Here is a 27852-nt window from a genome sequence, read left to right as displayed (position 1 = left end):
GCATTCGTTGGATGTTCGGAGGGCTCTCAAGACCTACCTGTCCAGGACCCAGGATATACGACAGACTGAGTCTTTGTTTGTATCCTTTCATCCAAGGTCTATGGGGCATAAAGTAGCTAATTCCACCTTATCCCGCTGGTTGCGTGCATGTATTACCTTAGCCTATGAGTCCCTTAAGATTCCAGTTCCGCCTAGTATAACAGCTCATTCCACTAGATCAGCAGCCACTTCGGCTGCTGTTGCTTCTAACGCTCCTGTTGCCGATATTTGTAGAGCTGCTGTTTGGTCTACTCCACACTCGTTCATAAGGCATTATAAAATAGATCGTTATGCCTCTGCCGATGCCTCATTTGGCAGACGAGTTTTGCAACAGGTTCTTAATGACGACTAGTATGTGGGTGGTCCCTCCCGGTTATGGGCTGCTTTGGTACATCCAGCATGATGGCATTCCTCCTATGGAAAATGGACCATTGGTCTCACCTGAAGGGTGATTTTCATAGGAGAATGCCATCATGACCCTCCCAGTTGGAGGATAACTACATAATTTTTGGGATGGCTTATATATTACAGTTCGTTATTATATTATATTATATTATATTATATTATATTATATTATATTATATTATATTATATTATATTATATTATATATTATATTATATTATATTAAATTTTAATTCTCTAGTGAAGTCAAGACTTCTATTACTGTTTTCGCTAGGTTAGAGTCAGATATTATGAATGTTACTATTATTATGTTATGTTCTTGCTGCTAGGCCCGTTGGCCTTTTTTCCTGCATGTTTAGATATATCTCTTTGGACTCGCTGCGAATGAACTGGAGAGTGGGAGGGGCCTGACGCCCTAGTCTTGACTTCAGAAACATTCTTGCCTTTGGACGATAGGATGAGCTATAATCCAGCATGATGGCATTCTCCTATGAAAATCACCCTTCAGGTGAGACCAGTGGTCCATTTTGGCACTGCCAACTCCACATGAACATTCCGGTTTTGTAATGGGATTCGCTTATAATGGCTCTCAAGTGCTACTGAAGGAGGCACATTCAGTTGTGCATTCAATAAGGCTCTTCTATATTTTGGGAACGTTAGATCCTGTAGATAGCATGCCACTGTAACAAGAGGGCTAGTTGGAAAACAGTCATACCAGGGACTCAGTTTTCTCATTGTAGATTGTTTTATTGTTCAATATCAAACAGGCATTGCCTGTATGACTTTTGCTTTGATAAAACCTAATAATTTGGGGTGAAAAGGCAACAAAAAACCCCTTAAATTAATGGCTTTCATCCAACTGCTTTCACATGAATAAAGCAGAGCTAAAAGAAGCAAACCAGTAGATGCTAAATTCAGCCAGAGCCAATAGTTAAATCTCAACCAGGCCTGTGTGAGAATAGGAGACCAGTTTCAAATCACAAAACAGCATTTAAAACACAACCCTGGTACAGGAATGAAGACCATAACTTCCAGAGGGTATAAAGTAGCATCAGCCCAAATTTGAATCCCATAAAGTAGTTAGCCTTAAAAACTTTAAGCACAGCAGGAATAAAATTGTGACCGTTTTGTTTAGGAAAAAAATGTGTTAGAATTTTAATACTCCACATAGCTTTTTCTGCATTCTTGTTGAGCTGACCATATCACAGAAGACTGAAAAGCATGTCCCAAAAGATTGCAGATCAGGACAAAAAGAAATGTTTTTGTGTGTACAGCTCTCCCCAGAACTAGCCCTTGGTGCTAGTGAAGAAGCAGGTAGGGTCAATCAGAGCTTGGTGCTCAACTTGGGAGCCTTTTGCCTCAGCATGCAAGACCCCCCAGGTTAGGTAGCAGCTCCCATTCTTCTCTCCCCCACTCAAGACTACTGTTTGCCCAGACAGCTAGTGTAAAGATGGGCCATGTTGATGGGCCTTCCTTTTATCATACCAGGGCAACCTTTACTTATTTGGACAATTGATCCTTTGCTGTTCGTTGCTGGGAAGTGACTCCCTTTTCTGCTCCCAGGAGCTAATTTGTTGTAGTGAGTCCACATTTCTCCAGATGTTCTTTGGTTATTTAGGCCACTTCACTATGGTTGACAGTGGACTCGAATGCCTACAGGTGCCCCATCTACTTGGGCCAGGTAACTAGGGAAAGTTTACTTCTCTGGCGAAAGACCATAGCTTAGTAGTAGAGCATCTTCCTTGCATTCAGAAGGTCCCAAATTCAATCCCTGGCATCTCCAGGTAGGGCTGGAGAGACTCCTGCTAGAAACACTAGAGAGCTGCTGCCAGTCAGCATAGATAATACTGAGCTAGATAGACCAATGGTTTGACTCAGGATAAAGCAGCTTCCTATGTTCTACCTAGGGCACAGGCCTTCACTACTGTTTGTTCTAGTAATCCACCATAATCTGCCTATAGATAGATTATGAAGAAAATAGCTTCCAAATTCCTGCTCCCAGTCTGGAAAAAGGCAAGAAAAGAAAAGTCCCAACGAAGGCATTCTCATGCCAGTTGCAGACACTGTGTCCCAGAATGAGGAACAGATCACTGTGCTCCTCAGTACAAAGGCTGAAAGAACAGTCCGGCTTAGATTATGCTTCAGCCCCAAACACCTTGCCAACTAACAAGCACCTGTTACTCCCTCAGGTGGGGTTCTCTTCCAGTACCCTTGGCATTAATGTCCCTAGATATGTAATACAGAACATAATGATCCAGTGCCTACCTTCATCATGTCCCAAGGGGCTTTCTCCACCTACTGTTCCAAGAAATGTGGATAAAAGTCTTCCTTTGCTATTCAGAAGCTATGTACTGCCCAGAGATGACTTTCTGGAATCACAATGCCTGTCAAATGCTGATCATAGTAATCTCCTGCATACATTCCACTATATGGTCAGAACCATGGTGTCTTATTTCAGCAAGAAGGTCCCTCTGACGCTGGAGAGAATCACTGGTTACTAAAGCTGTTCGTTCTTCAGCAAGATATGTCTCTTCCATAACCATATGGATAAAGCAGCAGCCAAGATGAACAATTAAGCCAAGCGGAAGATCCACACATTGTTCCAGAAACCTTCCCACATACCTGACGAGTGAAAGCTCTAGCCGTCATAGTCTCTCTCTTCCACCACTACAGGTCAGCCAAAAGCCTCACAATCATGGCAGGGACAGCCCTGTGAAAAATGTTCAGCTGGCTCTCTCTGAAGAAGGAATTCCAGGAAATCCAAATGACTTCAGTGTACCAATTTTCCCTGAGACAGTGAGTGTCTGTCTTCAGAACTTTGCTTCTGTCTAGCCCTTCAATAATTTTTGACCTCTTGGTTCAAGAGATGGTGTGTTTTGGGTACTCCCTAGGTACTTTGTCATCTCATTTTCCTAGCTTGCCTTCTATGAATGCTAGTTGCCAAGTTTATGTGCAGCAAAGATAATTTCAGATGCCACCCCCCCCGAAGACAATTCAACCCTACCAGAGATTTCTCATAGCTGAAGGAGACTTGGTCTCATTTCATGGGGCCCTTGACCTAATTTCAACAGCATTCTGCCAGCAATCAGTCCAATCTGTGGCAGGAGTGATCTGTCCCTCACCAGATACCCTGCTGCAGAGTGGAAGAAGGTGGAGGAGGAAAGATAAAAGGGGTGGTAGGGAATAAAGGATGACCCACAAACTTTGATCCTGGCCCCTCCCACAACTGGCTTTGGCTCCACCCCCAAGGCTCTCACCACTTGATATATGGCTCCCAACAGATTACTCCTGAGGGAATGCAATCCTTTAGAGAAAAAGGGTTCCTCACCCTCTGAACTATCAGCAAAATCACAGATAATCACTTCATTGCTGAATTCAAAAGTCTCTACTTGGCCTCCACCTCTGATGCCTTTGATACTGCCAACCCCTTCTCCTGCTTGATCCCCTTTATGGCCTAGGTCTCAGTGGCATTGATTAGAGTCCTACAGTGATTGGACCTCAATCCTGTGCTATCCTCTACACAATATTCTTTGCTGACCTCATCAGATCCCACAGTTTTCAGTACCACATATATCCTGATGATACCCTATTCAACCTCTCTATCCCAAATGGCCCCCTCTATCCAACCCTGTATTTCTGCCTGTCTAATACTAAACTTTGGGTGTTTTATTGTTCTCAAACTTAATATATCGAAAACTACATTTCCTGTGTCTTCTCCCAAGCATTCATCTCCTTGTTTGTTTTTGTTTCCTATTGATGTTACCACGAGGCCTTGGCTTTAGCATTGATTCTTCCTTCTCTTGGTTTCCATACTCAGTCTGCCATGAAGTCATACTACTTCTCCCTCTGTTACAGCAATAATAAGACCAATCTTCTCCAGTTTCTCACATTCAGGTCATCTCCTGTTTGACTACTGCAGTCTTTTTTCTGTCTTACTGTTGTCATACTGCAGGTTTTGCACTTCTATCCAGAAGTCTGCCACCAAAGTTATTCATGTCTCTCATTGTGCAGTCCATATAATAGCCTTCCTTAAATCTCTACACTCGTTTTCTGTCTACTCTGGATTCAACAGAAACTCCTCCTTACCTTCAAAGACCTTCATGGTTATGCTCTTCCCACACTCACTGCCCATTTATCCCTGCTTGTGACCTCTGCTGTTTCAGCAACGCTACCTGTGACGATCTTACACTTTTTACTTGCTGCCCCTCATAGATGACGTTCCACTGCGAACATCTCCATGATGGCACCTCTCCTCCTTCAAAACCTTCCCCAAACCCAGCATTTTTTCTATGAAGCCTTTGATTTAACCCCTTAGTCCCTGCCCCTTACTGAGTCTAAGTACATGTGATGGAAAAGACACTCTTCCTTAGTTACCTTTCTTTTCTTTCTGTTGTTTCCTGCTGTGTTGAATTTTACATTCTAAGAGCTTATGGCAGGGATTTGTCTGTTCCTTACTCTGTAAAGTGCTTTATGGTCTCTCCAGGGAGACATGCCTGGTGCCATCATTATCTCTCTTTAGGCACCAGACAAAAACATTTCTCCCAGGCATTCAGCTCTTAATTTTGGAGGGTTTTTGATGTTTTAGGGAGTGGGCTGTCCCATTGCCTTTTAAATTTGTTCTGTGGTTTTTAACTTTGTTTTCATTTTTTTATATTGGTTTTAATCTTTTTATTGATTACAAGTCACTTTGGGTTCACTGTTTTGTATAATAATAATAATAATAAATGATGATGTACTGCCTTCAAGTCGATTCCGACTTATGGTGACCCTATGAACAGGGTTTTCATGGTAAGCAGCATTCAGAGGGGGTTTACCATTGCCTTCCTCTGAGGCTGAGAGGCAGTGACTGGCCCAAGGTCACCCAGTGAGCTTCATGGCTGTGTGGGGATTTGAACCCTGGTCTCCCAGGTTGCAGTCCAACACCTTAACCACTACACCACACTGGCTCTCTAGAAAAAAATATAATTTATTATTTATTATTTAAAAATAATGATAAATGGTGTTACATAAATAATCGCCACCCTCTGATAACTGAATAGAGTTGAATTTGAGCTCAATTCCATTTGTAAAATCAAAGACTGATACAGCAGAGTCAAAAATACTTGCAATATAATTTGGAAAAAGAAAGCCTGGCACAAAAGAATGAAGATACTTATGTCCCCCCTAAACTTAAGTAAGAGACGAATCAGTATCAGGAAAGAGAAGAATGAAACAGGCTTGGAGAGGATGGAGATACTAAAATACAAGGATTATTTCCTTCAGTCAAAAATTAAAGTGCTTTACTTACCAGTGATTGCAGGATAGCGCAAAGAACTCCAATAGCAATCAAGACAAAAAACAAAACTAGCAGGACTCCTGATGTGATGGTTATGTCCCACTAAAAAGAGAAACAAGTCATGCCAGCACTTCCTGCCATGTCTTTCCTTCCAATCTGTGCTCCTCCACCCACACCAATCCCACAAAATAGACATTCACCAAAGCATTTTCAGGTGTGGAAACATTTTCTTCTCCTATCCTACAAGTACACAAAGGAGTACTTCCAAGCTAAGTGGATAGAACAATGGAGCACATTCTTGAAGTAGAAAAATTCCTCCATTTCAGAAATCCGTTGCTGCTTTACCAAGAGGAAAGGTCATTATCTCAAGAGTTTAATTTTACTTTGCCACATATTGGAGGAGGTATCTTGTGAGAAAGCAGTCAATTTATATTCTAGCATAGAGGAAGATCATTATCTAATATGCCAGTGTTTAGTAAATATTAGACATTGTAAAGCAGCCACACATAACGATGATGGTAAATCAGGAAGCTACTCCAAAAGCAAATACATTTAACACTGCATCTAACCACTCAGCATGTTATGAGATACATCAGTTTCTGAGGTCCAAAAATACAGAGCATACAAAAAACGCAACCACAACCAAGGAAGATACCCACATAGAAAGGTGGGCTATAAGTAGATTTTCAAGTGAAATTTGGCTATCTTCTATGTTACTGTCTTTTCATAAAGCTGATATAAGCTTCAGCTATAAAACTAATAAATGTAAGAATGGATCTAGAAACTTACTAACAGAGCAATAATAAGACTATTTTAGACCACATACAAGCAGCTTTACTGAGGCATGTGTACAAGTACACTAGGGCAACACTATTATGCTGGTATCACATGTATATGTTCCAGCACAAATATTTCAAAATGGACTGCAGGTTAAAAAAATGTCAGTGATCAATGATACATGCTGACACCAATGACATATATTGTTAAGTGTCAGTATGTGTTGCTGATGTTCTCAATACCTCTTTCATTTTGCCAAAATATCACATAAGTATATAGTCATGTTTCTCAAATAGTTGTTTAAGACAGTTACTGCTTACTTTTGTCTGCAGAGCAAAAATAGAAATTCCCAATGTCACAAATGCAGTGGCACCAACAGCCCACATCACTGGGTCCGCTTCGAAGAAACTAATTGTCAAAAACAGATAAATGTTTCTGTGAAACATATAATATGTATAATTATGTGATATGTGTAATAACTACACCTGTACAAGCAATTCAAATTAGTGATCAACTACTTACGCTGCAATCGATCCAAGCAACATACCCTCAGAAATTGTCTAAAAATAAAAAATAGAAATAATTATATACAAGTGGAAACCCATTATTTGTGAATTTATGTTTTGCATAATACCCTCTCCACTTATTCCTGCCTGAGAGGACGAACTACATTCTTCAGCCTAGAAGGTTTTCTGATGGTGACTTTCAGTATATAGAATTCCTCTATCATACTATTTCCTAACAAACAAACCCTGAATACTTAATGGGGGATCCACTGGACATGGATTTGGAGATGGGGTGTTGTAATATTTACTGCAGCAGCTTTGTAAAATGATGCCACATCAGACCGAAGAATAAAACAAAGAAACTTAACACTCTGCAGTTCTTACTACACCTGATTCCAAAACAGTTGCTATCTTAGGTTTGTTTTGCAGTGGTGCTCCTCAAAACTGCTTCCTTCCATATACCCATCACAAAATACTTTAGTTTCTCCTATCCTTGGAGTTAACCTCACACAGTACCATTGTGCATGAGCAATATCCACTATGAAGGGCAATCCTATCTGCAGAAGCCTTGAACTAAATCCAACCGATTTAAATGCAGTTTACTTCCAAGTACATGCCCTTAGGAGGGACCATTAGTCTTATCTGAAAGGTGTTGCTTATTGGGTATTAGGATGCATCGAAGTGGGCTTGTGTTCCTCTTAGAGCTCGGAAGCAGGAAATGCTATTCCAAAGGAAGTTGTCAAGTCCCCCTCCTTTGGAGTCTCAGATTATCCCTGGCCAAGCAAAGAAATAGTCTACTACAAAGCTCATATAAGACCAATACAGACAGACACACATGTAGCATAACAGACCTATATAACAACATACAAAACTCACCAGGCACAGTGCCAGGCAAGCACACCCTATTATACAACGACAGCAGTCAGTTAAGGGTCTAGGATGCCTCTTTTTTATCATTAATTTTATTCAAATTTTCAAACACAAACAAAACAAAACAAGAAACAGATTAAATAATAAAATAAAATGTTGACTTCCGATTTGTCGCAGATCAGTTATAGGTCTATGATATATAACAAACCTGTCTCTTAATATATTACAAAATCACTTTCCTCCAGTAGTTATCTTAATTAATCATCAAATCTCATTAACATCACTTTATTCTTTCCGCAAAAAGTCAAAGAGAGGTTTCCACTCCTTGAGAAATATATCCATCGATTTTTCTCCAAATAAACATGTTAATTAATCCATCTCATCAAGTCTGCTAGGTCCAGTAATTTCAATAGCCATTTTTCCATTATCAGTGTTAATTCCATTTTCCAACTTCCATCCTTGCACCCATAATAATCTTGCTGTCATAGTCATATAGTAAGAGTCTGATGGGAATTTCCCTCATCACAAATATTTCCTTGCTGTCAATTCTGAATGTGTTGCTGAAACATTGTTGTAAAGTCATATCTCTGTTCCTCTTTTTTACGAAATGCACTAGCACATCTCTTGAGAGTTTTTCCATTGTCACATATCTGGAATTAATTCTATAAATTTTCTCTTTTTCAAGTTCCATCAAATCATTCCAGTCCAGAAATTCCATCGAAGCATTGATAACTTTATCTCTGATATCTTCATCAATTTCTCTAGGGACAACGCCGAATTCCAAACAGTAATCTTTATCTCCAGGATCCACAAACTCCAAATATTTTTCCAGTTCCACACTTGATATATCTGTTCCAATCTCCAGGACTTGCATCCTCCCTTTAATTTTTGCCATAAAGTCCAAATCTTTTTCCAGTTCCACATTTAATATATCTGATCCAATCTCCAGAATTTGCTCCTTCCCTTTAATTTCTTTTTCATCTTCTATTGCTTGTCCATCTGCTCCTTTTCTCATATAATCCTTTATTTCTTTCAGCTCCTGTTTCACTTTACCAAATTCAGTTGCCATCTCTTGTCTACTCTGTCCCAGTTCTTGTTTCGTTATCTTAATCTCATCCATTATATTCTGAAACATATCCAGAGGGGAAAACCCTTCCAGCGATACATCCAGGGTCTCTGCCACTTCTTTGATTGTCATTCTTAAAGCCGAAGAAAAAACCCTTCAAATTTCCAATATAGCCACAATTCCCAAGCAAAGAATAATTTGCTTCTTTTTCCAGCAATAAGGGGGTTAATATTCCAGGCCTGTTGACATCATCTGGCCAGCACAGTTCTTATCTCCCGCACGTCCAAGAATGCAAAACAAATTTGGTTCACAACGCCGAACAATTAGTAACATACACAAACAGCAGATTCGTCTAAAGAAAGTAGTCCAAGAAAAAGTAGTCCCAGACATATATCAATCAAATAATCATCTAGATCAGATTTTCTCTTCAGGTAAATTGCCCCTCATCCGTTTTAATCTTTATAGTTTCCAAATTCAGGCCAGCTTTTTGCCATAAAAAATAAGATAAGCTTTTTAAATTTTCTTTCCTCCTCCTTAATTCCTTGTATAAAAGAGAGAAGTGTAACTCACCCAGGTATCTTGATTTCTGATTCTTAAACAAATCTCTTTTACTGTAGTAATTTAAGCCAAATGATAAGATTAGACAGAAGGAAGCTCGCCCGTTGTGGATCGTTTAAAAGAAAAAACGTCTCGCTTTTTTCAGCCCAGCTTGCTGGAAGTCCTAACTCCGTCCTCGGCTGCCAGGTATGCCCTCCTTTCCCAGGGAATTCCTGATCGATTCCAGCCACCGACAGCCTAACGAAGTTTCTGTGGATAATCTTCGGTTCACCCTTGCCTGGGAGAACATTTACACCAGTCAAAGTTCCCTTTTGACTGATTTTAAACTGAAAAAAGCTTCCTCTGAGACAGAGCTCATCTCAGAGGCAGCCACAGGCGGAGCAATCCTTCCAGGAAGTTCCAAGGGCCTTGGATGCCTCCTAATACTCAATAAGAATTCCCTTCAGATAAGGCCAATGGTCCTTTCTGTATTGGGTATTAGAATGTATCCAAGTGGGATGTTCTAAAGCTTAATAAATTCTCTAGGAGAAGCTGGTTGCTTAATGCACTGGAAGGACTTATTGGAGTATCCACCTTCAAACACTGCCACCACAGAGGTGTATAAGTTAGTTTTATAATGTCTCATGAAGGTACTTGGGCTAGCCCACCTGGCTGCTCAGCAAACTTCCTAAAGAGGAATATTGGGGGGAGGGGCAGCCACAGCCCTAGTTGGGTGAGTCATTATGCCTAAAGGAGGAGACCAGTGTAATGCCTTGTAAGCCAAATAAATACGCATCTTTATCCATTTAGTTAGTGTTGCACAAAAAAAAAAATCCCCAAAGTGGTTGAATTAAAGGAAACATCATGTCAGTGGATCTGAAGAAGTATATTTACACAGAACAAAATCTAAGTGCCCTCCAAATGTCCAGGGAGAGCCATGCATGCTCTTTAGGATGGGAAGGCTTAGGACAGAATGATGGATAAATGACCACCTGCTGCCTATGAAAGGCATTCACTTTTGGAATGAAGGCTGGATTGGTGTGAATCCCTCTGTCCTTATGGAACACACATAAGCACTTCACCACTGAGAGGGCATGGAGTTCAGACACCTTTTGGGCAACAGTAATAGTTACCAAGAAAAGCACTTAATAGACATAATCCTCAAGGACGCAGTGCAGTGGCTTAAAATGTGGTTTTGTAGGACAGTAAACACACTGTATAAACTCCATGAAGGAAAACAATGCTGTACTAGTGGACTCAGCAGTGAAGCTCCTCTAAAGAACCTTTTCTGGATGGGATCCGAACCTCGGAATCACCAGAGAGAACCAAGGAAAATGCAGATGTCTGCCTCCTCAGGATGTTGGGCCAAAGACCCATATGCAGGCCATCCTGGTGTAAAGACAGAAGCTCTGAGATGCCAGCTACCTCTGGGTGACACTTGTGGGACTGGCACCAGTGGAGGAAAGCTGTCAGATATTTCTGGGAAATTTGCAGCATGAATAGACAACTTCCTACCAAGTCTGACTTTATCACTCCACCTGCTTTCTAAAGCTCTCACATTGCAGCTAATTGAAACCAAGCTGGGCTAGGACACTTCCTCTGTCCTTAGCAAGCAAAAGTCTGGCCTGCATGGCAGATGCCACAGAGGAAATACCACCAGGTAGAGGATTTCCAAGAACCAAGGGCACTTTGGCCAGAATGGGTCTATCAGGACCACCATGGTCTGCTCCTCCATGAGGAACCTTGTAAGGAGCGGATGAAACCTGAGTGGGCTAGAATGGTGTCTTGATAAAACCAATGATGGGGCTGAGGCTTCTCTGCTTGCAGAGTGTTAAGGTTTAAGACCAAATGAAGGCTCCTCTAAAGGAAAAAAAAACATGCCCGCAAACTGTCTAAAGCAGTGGTTCCCAACCTGGGGGCTGGGACCCCCAGGGGTGCCGCAAAGTAATCCAGAGGGGGCCGTGAACAGTAAAGAAATGAATTTTTTTTAAAAAAAAGTCTTCACTCCCTCTACACTGTCTGCTTTCCGCTGCCGCTGCAGATGACACCTCCCCCTTGCTCCAAATGAGAGGGGAGGCCTTTTCTGAAGCTCCAGAGCGTCTTTCAGGCGCACTAAGGGCAGGCATCTGCCTATAAAATACATGGCAGATGCCAAAGGAGGCTGAGGGTGGAGCTACCAGGAAGAAGAGGGGAATACTATCACTGATTCCCGTCTCCTTGCACTGCCTCTACTGGCAACGCCCTTGCTTAGAATGAGAGGAGAGGGCTTTTTGTGAAGCAAAAAGAAGCAAGGCTGCAAAGAAAGGCTGCTTTCCCCCTTCCTTCTTGGCAGCCAGCCTGCCTCCCTGGGTGGAGGGGGTCACAATTTTTTTTCAGCTTATAAAAGGGTCCCGTGCTCATAAAGGTTGGGAACCACTGGCCTAAAGCATACGCTGGTGAATTTTACAGCCAATGTCAGTGAAAATTGACCGTGAGGACAGGGGTATGTTGATTCCACATGAACTTTTCACTGCATTAACAGTGTAAGATCTACCTTTGTGATCAATGGCAAGCCTTTACTTGTCCCTGTCAAAGGGGTGTGGAACCTGACAAATATCTTACTATTTGTAGAGAACCCAGAAGCCCTGCCATGCAGGCTTACCTGAATACTCTAGCTACAATGGTTAGGGAAACAGAAACTAATGCAAATGTAATAGTTGCAGGTGAGTCAATAGACAAGGAATCAGCTTTGGCAGAACACTGAGAGCAGATGAATGCTTGAATGGAACTTTTGTTAAACTTTTGTAAGCCTCTGGCATTGAGGAAAAAGATTATATGCATCCATGGGATCCACAAAAGCTACGAAGTTTCCTTGCTTGAGCCTCTATTATTTTCTTGAGGATTCCCCATGTGTTTATTTTCTTTGTTGTTTAAGTAAGCAAACACTCTAACACATTTTCTGGCAAAGCACCTGAACCTACAATCTGACTCCTGCAATAGATATACCTGCTCAGTATCCTGCAATCAGAGGAGAAATAACATACTTAATTGACACCAGTGAATTTAGGTAACAACCCTCCTGAATGCTTTCAGATAAGCCAATTATCTGTAAGATAAGCTTTTCCAGCCAGGTGAAAATTTGTCCAACTTTCATGCAATGGCAGGATATCACCATACCATGAGAACCTCCATAGCAGCAGTAATCCCAACATTTAAAGTGCTGTGTAAAGTGACTGAAGGGGCTAACAGAAGGCTGGGAAGCTTCTTTTCTCCCTTAATTAGGGAACATAAAAAGGAGCATCTTCTGTCCTGGATTCTATTTTTTTTTAAATCCTCAAAAACTCTTCAAAAATACTACCTGTCAAAGAAAGGAATAAAAGTACATTTAAAGTATACACTTCATTTATTATTGAACTACCAATACACAGGCAGAAAAACAGAATATCATCTGTGTCTATCATCATGTGCAAACCTTAGCCAAACCGTACAAAGAATTAAGCCCTACTGGTATGCAGTACCGCACTTACAGAGCAGGAAGTCGGGGCGGAAAACATAGGGCCTTAGAAGAAAAGGTAGTGGTTACTTTCTTTGGGGCATTTGGCCTATGCCTAATTAAGCTCACCATGAAAGGCGGCAGTGGGAGACAGAGGACAAGGGTGGGGAAAAGGCCTTCAGAAAAGGAGACAAGGGGAGAAACGGACCTTTTTTCCCCCCCACTAAAAACAAACTGAACAATAAGAACACTGAACTGGAGAACACAGGTACAAGACACAGTCTAAGGCTGCGTACACATACAAACCCGTTTGTAGCACAAAAATGTAGTTTTTCTCAATGCAGAATTGTTCATACTTGTCCTCAACATGCTGCTTTCAATGTAGATTGATTCTAGAACCTGCCATCCATGTGAGTGGGTGTGGTTACTTGATATACATTTGAAAACCCTCCTCTTGGTTAGGTTATGTACACCTTTTCCTCCCTGCACATGCCCCAGGTGAATGAAAATGCAAGTGGTGATTGTGAACTTTGTATATACCCACCCTCAAGGTCATTGGGCAGGTGTGGATACACCCCTATTGCTTGGACCAACGACATCTGTTTTCAGATGGATACCCAGGAGTAATGCAGAATGAATCTGCATTGAGCTTTTATTTTCAAAATGAAATATGTTTCAAGAAGTGCTTTCCAGAGGCAAAAATATGCATTAGATCTAGACTGTGTGTAAACGAAATAGAAAAAACAAGTACTCGGTCTGCATTGATTCTAGAATAAAATGTTGTGTGTATGCAGCCTAAACAGGCAGGCCCTGAGGGAATTACACATGTTGAAGGACAAAAAATGCTGATGGCAATATAACACAGCAAAGGAGCCTGAGGGAAAATGAAAGTCTGAGGGAAAGAAGGGAAGGAAACCACTGAAGAGTTGATCATACAAACACCAGCAGAACAACTAGTGCCACAGACACACAGCAGTAAAACCAAAAATGCCTGGGAAGATGCCAGAGGAACAAGGAATGTTCGGATGGTGTGCTTTGAGTGAAGGGGGTCTAAACAACTTCCTCTGGAGTGACAGCATTTCTTGACCGCTGGGAGGGATATAATCCCACTTGGATGAGTCCTAATGCCCAACAGAGAATCATAGTTTTACAGCCCAATACAATGAACTGTTGGACTGGTGCACAGATTAGCTAGTATGACCCTAGCCTTTTGGTCCAGTGGGCACATTTGACATTTTGAGAAAGTGCTGTAGGGGTGCCAGTTACAAAATAGCTCTTGTGGGGTGTGTGACATAACACAAAATGGCTACATCTGAAAGAGCAGAAAAACAGATAGGCCTACAAAATGGATAGAACATGCACCACCCATCAGCCCTTCCCTTTCAATGGAGAAAAGGTACATCAGTCACTATCCTGCTCACAAACTAAGAGAAGCTCTGTGCACCTGTACAGAATGAAAGGAAGGGCAGGTGTTCACAATTCTGGCATTCAATGAAATGTTGGCATGTTCAAGGGTGGTGTTCGATGCATGAGAGGCTGAGCGATGCAAACAGGAATTTAACAGGAAAAGCCATCTCATGCATTGTGGATTTTTGAAGGATTATTTACTGAGACCTTTCACGGGTGCCATGGGAGATACTAGTGGGCACCCGGGCAACCACTGGTACCATATTGGTGATCTCTGTTGAAGAAGGCTGGACTGTTCGCAAGAAGCAAAACTGCATATAAAGTATGCATAATAAACTAGTGCTTCCTGTCCTGCATCATAGTGCCTACCTTCTTGGGAAGCCAAACTAGATTGTTCAACACCTAACAGGCAAAGAGCGCCTGTCTCGGGCAACAATGGTACAATGGCAGATGTAATAAACCCAATTAAATGTGTGCCCTAAAGCAGTGTTCTTCGAGCTTGCGTCCCCAGATGTTGTTAGACTGCAACTGCCATAATCCCTGACCACTGGCTATGCTGGCAGGGGACGATGGGAGTTGTAGTCTAACAACATCTGGGGATCCAAGGTTGAAGAGCATTGCTCTAAACTTTACCTTCAACAAATACTTACAAATACTAACAACAAAATGATGTTCAGCGGGAATTTTCTGCGAGCTTGATCACAACAGGCTAGTGCAATAGCTAGAATCAAAATTGCTGGTCTAAAAAAACAAAACAAAAACAAAGTTTACAATTTTGCACTATAAAATGCCCTAATTGCTACTGCACAGCTCAAATAAAATTGCAAGGGAAATTAAAACTGCAGTCTAGGCATATTTACTTGAAACTATGATGATGTACGTTGACAGTACTCTTTAGAATATGTTCTATATCTTGAATAAGATGGAGACAAACCAATGTGATTTTTAGACGGCCTCTAGAGTAGCAGTCACAATCTTTTTTTAAATAGGACCATGAGAGAACTGTTTCAAGATAATGATGGGTTATGATTACAAAACTCCTGTATTCATAAATAAGATAAATAATCCAACTTGTTGGAAGTAGGGACTATTTTCATACTTGGTGGAAATGTCCATTGGCCAATAAAAATAAAAATGGGGAAGGAGTAAAAAAGAATTCAGGGACATTCTCTTCCAGTAGATTCATTCTTACTTTGCTGACTTACCCAGTAATAGTCATATACAAGAAAAAGATAGCTAACGTCTTATTTAGATATGACAGCCAGAATTTTGTATGCAAAGCACTGGAAGCTCCTAACTGTACCATCTTTAAAAGACAGGTTGGATAAAGTATGGGAATTGGCATTAACAGCTAAGCTGACAAACAAAAATGGAATAATTTAAAATTTTATTAACTTTTGTATAGTTCGTCTTATCAGATCAAATACACAATCATTTTTCTTAATGGTATAGAAACAGGGTTGTACCCAATGTTAGTCATGCTCAGAGTAGATTCATTGAAATTAATAGACTTGACTAATTTAGGTTCATTAATTTCAATTAGTCTACTCTGAGTAGAACTTAGTTGAATACAACCCACACTACAAACAACTTTTTGTTGCTTGTTCATATTTGTTGATTCTATTATAATACATTTTTGTAAAAAATATATCCTATTGTAATTTTTCAAATATAGTATGGAAGATGTGTGATTTAATTGACACCTATATACATTATACTTACAAGAGGGCATAACAAAACCATGGACGTCTCCGTACCCATATTTTAAGAAATTTCCTGGCCAAAAAACAAAAACGAGGTTATGGAAAGGGTCCCAATGCAGAGAATTTGTACTTCATTTTATTTATTCTATCACAACTCTCCTGCACTCATGGTGGAGCGTATCGATATTTAAAACAATAAAAGAACTAAAACAGAAGAGAATAAAAACATAAATCAGACTAGAAGGAATCTTAATTAGTTTATGGTCCACAGATGTTGCCCCTTCGGTCTGGCAATTCCATAGGCATTAATTCCAATTAAAGGCTTTTTTGATGCGCAGCTTAACCAACCAGGACTGACTGATGCACACTGGTTTTTTTGTGGCATGTTATGGTTAGAGACATTCAGCACTAATATATATTTTGTTAGAACCCTGACACACTGTTTTCTGCACTGAAAGCAAGCGCTCCTGTAAATATGCCTGTCGATAATAATAAAAAAGTAACACTTTATTGGTTAAGCACAGTGTACAAATTACAGGAGGAAAGGTTTTTTGGGGGGTTACATTTATTTATTTATAAAAATATTTGTATACCGCTATTCATTAAAAAAAGCAGTTTACAACATATATAAAGACAGAATAAAATCATATAAAAATTAAAATCAGGAATCAATTAACTAACTATTGTAGAAAGATACTATCTCAATTGTCTGCATAAGCCCAGTGACATAAAGCTGTTTTCAGCAGGCATTTAAAAATCAAAATAGAAGGTGCCTGCTGAATCTCCACTGACAGAGCATTCCACAGGACTGGGCTGATGATACTAAAGGCTCAATGATGTTCTGGCAGATGATCTCAGCAATCTAACTGGGATATAAGGGTTCAGGTGATCCCTAAGGCATCCTGGACCTAAGTTGTTCAGGGCTTTGTAAATTAATACAAATACCTTGAACCTGGCTTGGTAGTGCATGAGTAGCCTGCACAGATGTGTTTACAATGGTGTTACATATTGTTGGCCATGTGTCCCCATCAGCAGTCTGGCTGCTGCATTCTGCATCAGATGGAGCTTGAGAACCAGGCCCAACAGCAACCCCACATAGAGTGCATTGTAGCAATAGGTAAGGGGAGCCCATCATAAAAGGTATGGGACACAGTCCCTCCCTCTAATTCAAGCACTTGTTAAGCTAGTACATTTTCCCATGATGGAACAAACTCATGTTGCATCTGAAATTAATCCAAACTGCTATCATTACGCTATACTTACCAGTAGATGAACATGCAAATTATACCAACGGTGAAGCCCAGCTGAAGTGTCAACATGAGATATATTTTCCTCATGAAAGCTAGGGAAATAGTACAGGTTATGGGGGGAGGGAATAGATTAATCAAATCAGTTTTGAATTGAGAAGGTACTCAGAAGACAACAATGGAGCTATTTTAATGGTCCCATGCATTATCCTAATCCATTAATTTTTGCAAAAGTAAAGATAGGTAATTGGAGACTGCATAGGTCAGTCTCCAAGGACAACTCCTCTCAAATATTATGTACATTTGCTACTTTCTCCTGTGTTGAGACTTTGTATTCAACATTTATCCTTACAGTGAAGAATAGCGGAGGTGCTGCCATTGTTCTCCTATGCTCCTCAGCTACTCACTCCTGTGAGCAACCCAGGGTGAAGGCAAATGGGAGTGAGAAACTGAGATGCACAAGAGGCATGCTATACCAAAACCACTGTTGCTATTCACTCTGGGGAAGGGGGAGTTTAAACATAATTATTTCATGAGGAAGTGAATCAGTAATCAGAGCAGTCTTTCAGCCCTTGCTGAATTCAAAGTATAGTCTTTTTAAATAAAACACCCTCCTTACACCTCCCCAAAAAACTACTCGTTAGCTGGAATCCTCAAAGTGTAAGCACTTTAGGACACTTGGTCAACAGGAGTAATGTGAATAATGTTTTGAATACATCTGAGCTGAAATGATGGTTGAGGAAAAGGGTCTTTTCAAAAGCATTAGCCCCCATGAAAAGTGTTCCCCTGTTTCAGTTATGAGGGTACATGGGCAGGATTGAAAGTATAAGTCCATTGTGCTCAAGCGAAGGGAAGGAACCATGACCATTCATTGCCAAGCTAACCAGGTGATACTTTCTGGCTTCCTGCACTGTGGCAGGTTCATTGCCCATCCTTGCAACACAGCCCAGTGCATCATGATAGGGAATGTGTCCCTGTCTTGCCAAAACAAATGGATGATGCTCTTTGTCGTCTCATGGTGCATTGAAGAAGTTTCATTACAAGTCTTTGCAGCATAGCAAGAAAGGGAAAGGTAGGGACGATGTGCTACCAAAGCCAACATACATATTTGCATAACACAGGGGTGATATTAGGGGTCAGCAGCTGCCATGGCCCATGCCCCAGAAAGAGATCCACTGCCAACCCCTAGAACCTCTTGGCCCTGCTCTTCCTCCTCGATATCACTACCTGTTCACCTGCTCTTACAGGTAAGCAAGCAGTGAGGAAGAATGAGGACTATAATCTCAGCATGCCTTGTCTTCTCCCTCTCCCTCCTCCCCCCCTCTCTGGGAGATAGTGCCAATTGGGCTGTTCTGCTGTTTTTAAAGATTTAAAGTTTTCTAATACTTCTGAATAAAAATCTGAAAGATTTCCCAAATTTGTTCAAAACTAATATTTCTTCTTTAAAAAAACTCCCAGGTATTAAAAACTCCACCTCAGTGAGAGCAAACCCGCTAGCACTGTAAATTTAAATAAGGCAAGGAGTCTTTAAAATGGAAATGGACTGCCTTCCAGTCGATTCTGACTTATGGCGACCCTATGAATGGGGTTTCCATGGTAAGCGGTATTCAGAGGGGGTTTACCATTGAGGCTGAGAGACAGTGACTGGCCCAAGGTCACCCAGTGAGCTTCATGGCTGTGTGGGGATTCTAACCCTGGTCTCCCAGGTTGTAGTCCAGCACCTTAACCACTACACCTGTATCCATCTAATATTATACATACAGTATTGATCACTTATGAATTAGCACATATGGTGCACAAAATGGTATGTTACTGATTGACTGGGAAACAATTACAAGGTATCAGTGAAATTCAGATTAACTATCAATGTGCAGTAGACTCAGGCCCTTGCTACATAAGGGAGTAAGTAGGGTGTATCTACAATTTTCCATGGTGCTGAGAGGCTTGCACTTACATGTGGTACTATTCTTGAACAGTGTGGATCAAGCTTTTCCTACTACCACTGCCTCTCATCCTCATCTCACCAAAACTGACAAGCCATTAGCTAGTAGCTCTGTATTGTCTGTTACAAATATATTGTACTAGTAGCCTTGCGCCCAGTGTTACTCGGGAATTCTAAGAAACCAAAAAAATCAGTGCAATTTTGAAGTCAGTGGTTAAAATCAGTGTTTTGAAAGATTCAGTCTGCCATCTTGATTCAAAATGGCATCCGACTGTATCCAATCATAGACAAAAAACTGCTCTTTGATCTCAAGAACCATCGTGCAAAATTTGGTTATGACATCTTAAGAGGTGTGAATAGACAGATCACTTTTCAAAATATATAACAGATTCAAAGAGAGCAATCCAAAGTCCTAGCCAGGACCAACAGGGCAGATCAGAGTGACAGATCAACAGTTGCATCCAAAGTCTGCCACTTGTGCCAGCCAGGGTGAAGTGGGCAGTTATTGTCTAAGGCAGTGTTTCCCAAACTTTCAACATGCGTGTACCCCTTTTGAGACATTGATTTTACCAGCGTACCCAACTTTCACAAAAATAATTGGGAGAGGGGTAAGGTATTATAACACATTTGTAATTCCTATAATTTTATATGAAATGTTTGTAAAAAAATAAATACAAAGTAAGTATTAAACATTTTAATAATAGAAATAATATTTATATAACAAAAATATATATTCAACAATATAGAAATAATTCATATACTAATAATTAAAATAACTATTATTCAAACAAAAAAACCATTCTGGAAATAAAGACCCGGCGGGGACCCCCCAAAACTGGAAACTCCAGCGGAAAATCATGCAGCATGCAGTGGGTTTACAGAGGCAGCGCTTGCCTGGGCTGGAGGTTTGAATCTCCTGCTCTTTGGCTGCAAACCGGTTTTTTCCCCATCCTGCCTGGGAAGCCATTCAGGCACGCAGCCCAAGAGCAGGCAGGGGATTCAAACCTCCCACCTGAAATTCACAGCTGATGAGCGGGCAGGCCAGGCAGGATGGGGGAAAAAACTGCTCTGCAGCCGAAGAGCAGGAGATTCCCCAAGAGGGAAGTGGCTGGCGAGATGGCTGCTGCAGGGCTGAAGATAGAGGAAAAAAACCCACTTCCCCGCTTCCCGGTGTGAACATTTTTTGTAGTCAAGCACACGCATAAATATCTTTGTGGCGCCATCTGTCTGTTTGTAGAAGCATTTTTTGGTGGCCAAAGTCATTGTGAGGGAGTCCAAGTCTTATGAGAAACTGGAGGGGTGCACGAAAAGACAAGGAATGCATTGAGAGCGAAAGAGACTACGCGTTGAATAACATCGGAATAAACCACTGTTATTATATTGAGCTTCCATCACATGATTGTGTGAGAAACTGGAGAAATCACAAGAATTGCATTTTCTCTTAAAAGAACACACACACACATTTTTTGCTGCTAAAACCCAATGATAAAGTACAAAAAAACCCCATTCAGCCGCATACCCCTTGAAACCCTTTTGCGTATCACCAGGGGTACGCGTACCACACTTTGGGAAACACTGGTCTAAGGCATAGAAGAGGGGGGCTAATCGGGCCTCTTTCTGGGAAATGGACTGGCTTTGGATCCAATGGTTTAGTTGCTGCCACCTCTGCTCCATCCTTGTAATGCCCCTCATTTGGGGGACTTATGATGACACCACCTGTCACTCTTTCAGCACCTGCCAGCAGGAGACCTCTACCTCATCCTAATTCCCTCCACCAGTGGAGATCAGAGGCATTGCTGTCAATAACCTGAAAAAATCTATTATTGTAGCGTAGATTAATAATCAAAAACAACTTTATTGTACTAGTCATTGGCCTCGACAATTTCATGTAAAGTCTTCATATGTGCACTTAACATTTTATTCTAGAATCAATAGAGACTGAGTATTTGTTTTTCCTACGTAGCCCATACAAAATCAATATCTAATGCATATTTTTTGCCCCTAAAAAGAACTTCTTGAGAAACTGGTTTAATTCCAAAAATAAAATCTAATTGCAGATTGATTCTGCAGTAGTCCACAGTGTGTCCATCTGAATACAGATGAAATCAGATGTAGGCAATCTTAGCAATGCGGGGTGTATTCACACTTGCCCAATGACATTGTGGGTGGGTGTATACCATGATAGCAATCACCACTTCATTCACCTGTGGCATGTGCAGGGAGGAAAAGGCCTGCATAACTTAACCAAGAGAAGGGTTTTCAAAAGTGCCTCAAGAAACCACACCCACCCTTGTGGACAGCAGGATCTAGAATCAATTTAGATTGAAAGCAACATGTTGAGGATCAGAATGAACAATTCTGGAATGAGAAAAAAACTACATCTTTGTGCTATAAATGGGTTAGTGTGTACATGGCCTCTGTTTTTACATTGTTCAGTAATGTTTACTAAAATTTATTCTTGAAATATCTGTTACCTTGGAATGCCAATACTAATCTAAAGGGGAGAAAAGCAAAAGACATTTAATCTTGGAATGATATATATTCCATGTCTAACCAACAATGGAAACAATTACTGTGCACTTCTTGTGCACTCTCATCATCAGTCTGTTGACAGAAATTGCTGTAACATACCTGTGCGAACATTTTTTTCTGAAAATGGACCTTCTTCTTCAGCAAGGGGTGCCAGGTGCCGGCATCTTTTATGTGATGATCGTGCACCTCTTGGACGTCTGCCATGTGATGGAGAAGATCTTGCTGCTCTTACCATTGTTGGAAGCTCTTTGAGAACTGGGGGAGGCTCTTCAACAGTACTTTCCTGACAAGGGGAAATTTCTTCCTCTGCAAGTGGTTTTATTGAGTTTGTGACTTCTGGGGAATCTCCACCAGGATGTTGGTATTTGTTGTATAGTATGTCTCCACAAAAGCTTACTGGTAGATTATTCTCCATCTTGGATAAATATATTCCAGTCACACCTTCAGATTAATATCAAGAAACCTATCAGTCAGTAACTATTACAAGTGAAGCACAATCCCAAGCTTTTTTACTTGGAAGTAAGTCCCTCTGAATTCAACAGGATTTGCTCTCTAATAAATGTAAGGATAGTAGCCTTAAAAATAGAAGAACGTTTTAGAAAAGGTCTGGGAAATTTGCAGCCCTCCACATGATGTTGGACATTGGCCGTTCTGGCTAGGAGTGATGGGAGTTGGAGTCCTACAACATCTGAAGGACCACAGATTCCCTACCCCTGCTTTAGAATTAAGTGATGACAATTGGGGGTGGGGAGGCAACTTTCCTTTACATTGTTGCTAAAACATCAGCCCCACTGAGAAAGGACCACCATAAAAGAAACAACAAGAAAAATACTGTTGTATTGTGAACTAACTAGATAATGCTCTTCGTTATTTGAGTGTACTTTTATATTGTACGTTTGTGAACCACCCAGAGGACTTTGTTGAATGGATAACAAACGAAGAGAACAGCAGCTAGAAGTACATCCTTGCTGATCACGCAAGGAGAAAGGGGCAGGGTCTTGGTATTTACTTCTTCAGTAGCCATTTGAATATGCCTGCATATCAAAAAGGTCAACAATAAACACCTCTCCCTGCTGCCTGAAGGTGGCTCCAAGTTCTGAGTGCATTTAGGTCCACAAGGCTCACTGTCTTCAGTTCCTGATAGACATCTGATATATTCCAGGTCAGTATCCTCTGACATCTGCCCATAACACTAGATCTGAGCCTACTGTTCCTTTCAGCACAATGCCTTGCAGATAGCAAGAAAGAGACAGATAACAGTCTTGGAATATGAAAGACCTCAACTTTTGATTATTTGCTGTCATATTTTAATTCTCTGGCAGTTCAATTAGTGGAATAAATTTGGGGGTGAGGGGAGATGATCTACTATCAAAGCTGTTTGCCACCCAAGGAACTGGTTTGCTTTCCATGCCACAATGACCCTTGAGTAGTCTGCTCATGCCTGAGCATCCTGCCTAGGGTGAAATCCTGTAATGGGTCTCATGGTTCAGTCAAGTCAGGTCCTGGCTGCACAGCTGCCCAATATCTGTGGAGTGGTCTGGAACCCAGCCATATGACCCTGCTTATAGGTGCTTCCCTAGCAATGGGCCATAGTCTCCCCACACATACTTTCTCCTTGTAAGTTGTGACAAAAATAAGCAGACAAGAACTCCTATGGGGGTATTCACATGTTACTCCGTACCCAGGTAGAAGCCCCCTGTATATGGATTCAGCTGCTCTTGATCAAGAGTCTTCACGTAGCGATTTGAAAAATTGCATGTAGTAGTACCCTGAAGAAAGGTCTTTTATTCATGTGCTGTCTCTCCCTGCATGCTGTCCACATGGATTTGATCATGAGCAATTAGTTTTCCTCCCTGGGGAGAGCCTGAGGCTTTGCTCTAGCAGCAGCTGCTGCCAATCAGAAATGAGCTCAAGCAAATGTCACTTGCTGGAGCCTTGGAACAGAGCGGGAAACAGCAATAAGGCTAAAATGGAGGCAAGAGCAAGAAACGGGAAAAGACCAGCCTGAAGCAGAGCTTCTACGTGCTGGCAATGAGTGAGCTTGTGGGAAGGAAGGAGGCAAAAAACAGAGGGGTGTGTGTGATGTCCCTGTATATATAATACTGTAAATATGGTAAGTGCGGGTTTATTAGAGTATATGTGGTAAGTAGACTGAGTGAGAGGGGGGAGTACATGGGTTGGAATGTTGGATAATGTTGTACGATGACTGGCTGAGCGTTTGAGTGTCTGAAGGTATAAATGAGAGGATGACAGTTGAGGGGGGGTTCGTTTGGTTGGTTCTGTGGGTTGGTTTTGGATAGGGTGGATTGGATTAGGCGGGTAGTGAGGCAGGTTTTTGATGACTAAGAAACATAAAGAGTAATGCATCTTATGAAACCACATGCTTGTTGACTATTCCTTTAAGGAATCTTGTTATTCCCTGTGTATATAAACAAATATTTCTTGGTTTACCAAAACACCTGATCCTTGGCTGGGCTTTTACAGACCAGAAGGGTGGGCAGGACATATACCAAGGTTGGGAAACAATATCAATGGTGGCAGCGGTGAAGAGATAGTGTAACATCATCAGGTATCCAGAGCAACCCAGGGCTGTAATCTTTATAGGCACAAAGATACAGGGGGGTTGGGCCTGTAAGTGCACCCAGACACAAAGTAGCAATAAGCCAGGAGGAGAGGAAGGCACAGTCTCAAGGCAATATTGTTTACAGAGAGTGTCTGGTGGTGCTGCCTAGCAGGGGGATCTTGAGAGATCTTTGCTAGAGCCGGTGAGAGAACCGTGTAGAGAGTAGGACCCTGAGGTGGGACTGTGACAAGGCGGTGACCACAGGAAGGGGCCTGACAGGGGGAACCTTTGGAGGACTCACACTGCAATGTTTAAAGAAGTCTACTCAGAAGTAAGTCCCATTGAGTTCAGTGGGTTTACTCCCAGGTAAGTGGAATTAGGAGTGTCTAAAATGTGAGAGATTCTGTCAGGGAGCTAGAGCGAGGAATGGACTGTCTAAATTGTTAATTCTAAAAAATTAAGCTTGTTTTACAAACTTAAATGAAGTTCAACCCTCTTGTGGTCTCAGACAAAGGACAGTTGCTGTCCTGAGAGATGGCAAAATGAGGCAGGAAAGCAGAAACCTAGTGAGGATAGATAAGGGGGGGCAGCTTCTGAGGGCTCATACTGTAATTCTACAAATGTCTACTCAAAAGTAAGTCCCACTTTCTTCATTGGGGCTTACTCACAGGTAAGTGAAGTTAGGATTGCCTAAAAAAAGAGTGATCCCTGTCAGGGAAGCTAGAGTTAGGCACAGGCTGTCTAAATTATTAGCTGTTTTTTTAAAAAAAAAAGTTTGGTTTGCAGTCACAGTGCAATCCTAACCATGCCTACATTAAAGTCAATCCCATTCAGTTCAGTGGGGCTTACTCCCAGGTAAGAAGGATTAGGATTCCAGCCACATAGAAGAAACAGTTGGGGGACTAGAGAAAAGGGAGTTTGTCTACATGTCTGATCATAGTACAGTCCTAGCCATGTTTACTCAGAAGTAAGTTCCAGGTAAGTGAGGTTGGGGTAGGATCACAGCATCACTTTGAGGGGAATGTAGGAAGAGGTGAAAGGACAACAGAGAGGTAATGAAGAGGTGAAAGGCGGGTGGGGGACGACCATAAGATGCTGAAGTAGAACTTGTGTGGCTCCTGTAGGCTCAGACAAGTGAAAATTGCTATCTTGGGAAGGTGGAAGGATGTATCAATAATCTAGTAAAGGGGATGGAGAGAAAGACTTAGGAATCTGAAATTACAGTGCAGTCCTAACTATGTTTATTCAGAAGTAAGTTCCACTGAGTTTAATGGGGCTTACTCTTGAAGTGAAAATGAACATAGAATTAACATCTAAATTCAATTACTTTAAATACTAGATGATTTATCAATAAATATAAAATTTATAAGTCTGTTAAATGCTCAATGTGTAGTCATGTGACTCTTGTTGCTTGCAATGGAGTAACATAGCTACTCTTCAGGTTGTTGTTATGTGCCTTCAAGTTGATTACAACTTATGGCGACCCTATGAATCAGCGACCTCCAAGAGCATCTGTCATGAGCCACCCTGTTCAGATCTTGTAAGTTCAGGTCTGTGGCTTCCTTTATGGAATCAATCCATCTCTTGTTTGGCCTTCCTCTTTTTCTACACCCTTCTGTTTTCCCCAGCATTACTATCTTTTCTAGTGAATCTTGTCTTCTCATTATGTGTCCAAAGTATGATAGCCTCAGTTTCATCATTTTAGCTTCTAGGGACAGTTCTGGTTTAATTTGTTCTAACACCCAATTATTTGTCTTTTTTGCAGTCCATGGTACTCTTCAGGATTGTGCCACAAATAGATTCTAAAAAGTCTGCTTTAAACTTTCTCCAAACCGCTGTGACATGTAATGAGTAATAGCTGCAGTCACAACTGCAATAATAGAATAAGTTAATGGCTAGTAACATATTGCTCAGAAATGATAGTTATCAATCAATAATAGAAACTTTGGGTAACATATCAACAACATAATCCCAAGCAGGTTTATTCAAGAGTAATTTTCACTGTTCAATGGAGCTTACTCTCAAGTAAATGTACATAAAATTGTAGCCTTAATTTTATTTAATGCCTTATTTCCTTTATGTCTGAACTTTTCTGCAAAGAGCTTAATGTGGCATATGTAGTCCTGTACCTTCCCAAATATATCCTCAGAATAGCCCTATGAGGTAGTTTAGGCTGAGGAGGTGACTAGCCCAAAAGTCACCCAGTGAGTTTCATAGCTGAATGAGGATTTGAACCCAGGTCTCCCAGGCCCTAGCCCAGTGCTTATCAGTACACCACACTGGCTTTTGCAGAACCTGAACCCTATAGTGCCTCTATAAATCACAATATAAATTGCCCACTATACTTTTCTTCCTTGGTCTTTTAACACCTATTGAAATCAATGGTAATGTAAATTCTGTTGTGTGCTTTATATTTCCTCCTAAAGATCGAGAGAAATATAGTCAGTACTCTTCCAATAATTTGATGGCATAGGTCAGCAGTGACACATGTGGGGGGCAGAATGGCAGTGGCACTGAGGTGGCAAGGTTGGGGGTACTTTGGTGGAATGCAGCACTAGCCTGCAGGTGTGTGCCCACCTGCTGCAGGTTGGCGGTGCCACTAGCCCTGGACTGGCAGGCACCTTGCCTCATCCCCATTCAGTTACTGGCTCTCCACAGAGTGACCTAATACAAACTGTGGTAACTCTGAAACAAGGGAGGGTGGGCTTCATTGATTGCCTGGCCAGAATTCAGCTGAGCCACTTTGGGAGAAGCCTTCTATAGGTCTCCACCTCACCCAAATCTCACTGTCATCTCTCACGAGGGCAGGAAATCCAAGACTCACAGGATTTTGAGCCCAGATGCTCTTGTGACAACAGGGAACTCCCAGTCATTGCAAAAACCAAGGAGACCAGTCATAATATCTGCAAAGGTCTCCCAGATGGACGGCCAGCTGGGAGGGACTGTCAGTAATCTCCTCCTATTCTACAAACCTTCCTGCCGGGTGGTCCTTCTCATTGCCGTTAGGAGACTTACCCATTTTTTCACCTTGGACCAAAGTACGTTAGCCTTCTCTGTGTTATCACTTCTTTTTCAAAAGACTTCTGAAGCTAAAGGATTCAGGTAAATGAAGGAGAATAAACGTTTTTATCAAGCTAAAAATATGTTCCCTGTTTACATGAATGAAACAACCAAGTCCCATAGAACTATATATCCTTCCTATTGCATATTTTTCTAAGACTATCATTATGCTGTAGTTCACAGTGGCATCCACTGAGAGATGGCACTGTGAACTACAGCACGACAACAGCCTTCTAAATGCAGCGTGGCTATTGCAGCAGCATCTAAGGGCAGCAACGGGTGGCCCAGGCAAGCAGGAGTGGAAGTCATTACAGGCTAGGGCAATTCCTCAGCAACCATCCTGCTCTGCAACTGCCATCACCACTGTGGCTGCCCACCTCACCAATGAAGGATGGTTACTGAGGAACTGTCCCATGTTCCTGTGCGGTTCACCTTCCTATTGGAGCGTCTATG

At 41.4% G+C, this 27852-nt stretch overlaps 1 protein-coding gene across 1 annotated transcript in view; it reads right to left on the bottom strand.

Moving 5' to 3' along the window:
• Positions 1–27419, bottom strand: part of LOC133365622 (protein lifeguard 1-like) — a 35194-nt gene extending 7775 nt beyond the window's left edge. The window contains exons 1-8 of the mRNA XM_061587863.1: positions 27355–27419; positions 21876–22217; positions 17319–17397; positions 16075–16128; positions 15003–15093; positions 7017–7054; positions 6815–6902; positions 5730–5819 (exon numbers count right to left, since the gene is read on the bottom strand). Of these exons, the coding sequence (XP_061443847.1) occupies positions 5730–5819; positions 6815–6902; positions 7017–7054; positions 15003–15093; positions 16075–16128; positions 17319–17397; positions 21876–22217; positions 27355–27358 (786 nt within the window). The 5' untranslated portion in view covers positions 27359–27419. The remainder of the gene's footprint in view (positions 1–5729; positions 5820–6814; positions 6903–7016; positions 7055–15002; positions 15094–16074; positions 16129–17318; positions 17398–21875; positions 22218–27354) is intronic.
• Between the last annotated feature and the right edge of the window lie 433 nt (positions 27420–27852).

Source organism: Rhineura floridana, chromosome 10 (assembly GCF_030035675.1).
Source record: "Rhineura floridana isolate rRhiFlo1 chromosome 10, rRhiFlo1.hap2, whole genome shotgun sequence".
In the NCBI taxonomy this organism is placed as follows: domain Eukaryota; kingdom Metazoa; phylum Chordata; class Lepidosauria; order Squamata; family Rhineuridae; genus Rhineura; species Rhineura floridana.
The sequence above is the reverse complement of the archived record's forward strand: the minus strand, read 5'-3'. Positions and strand labels throughout refer to the sequence as shown.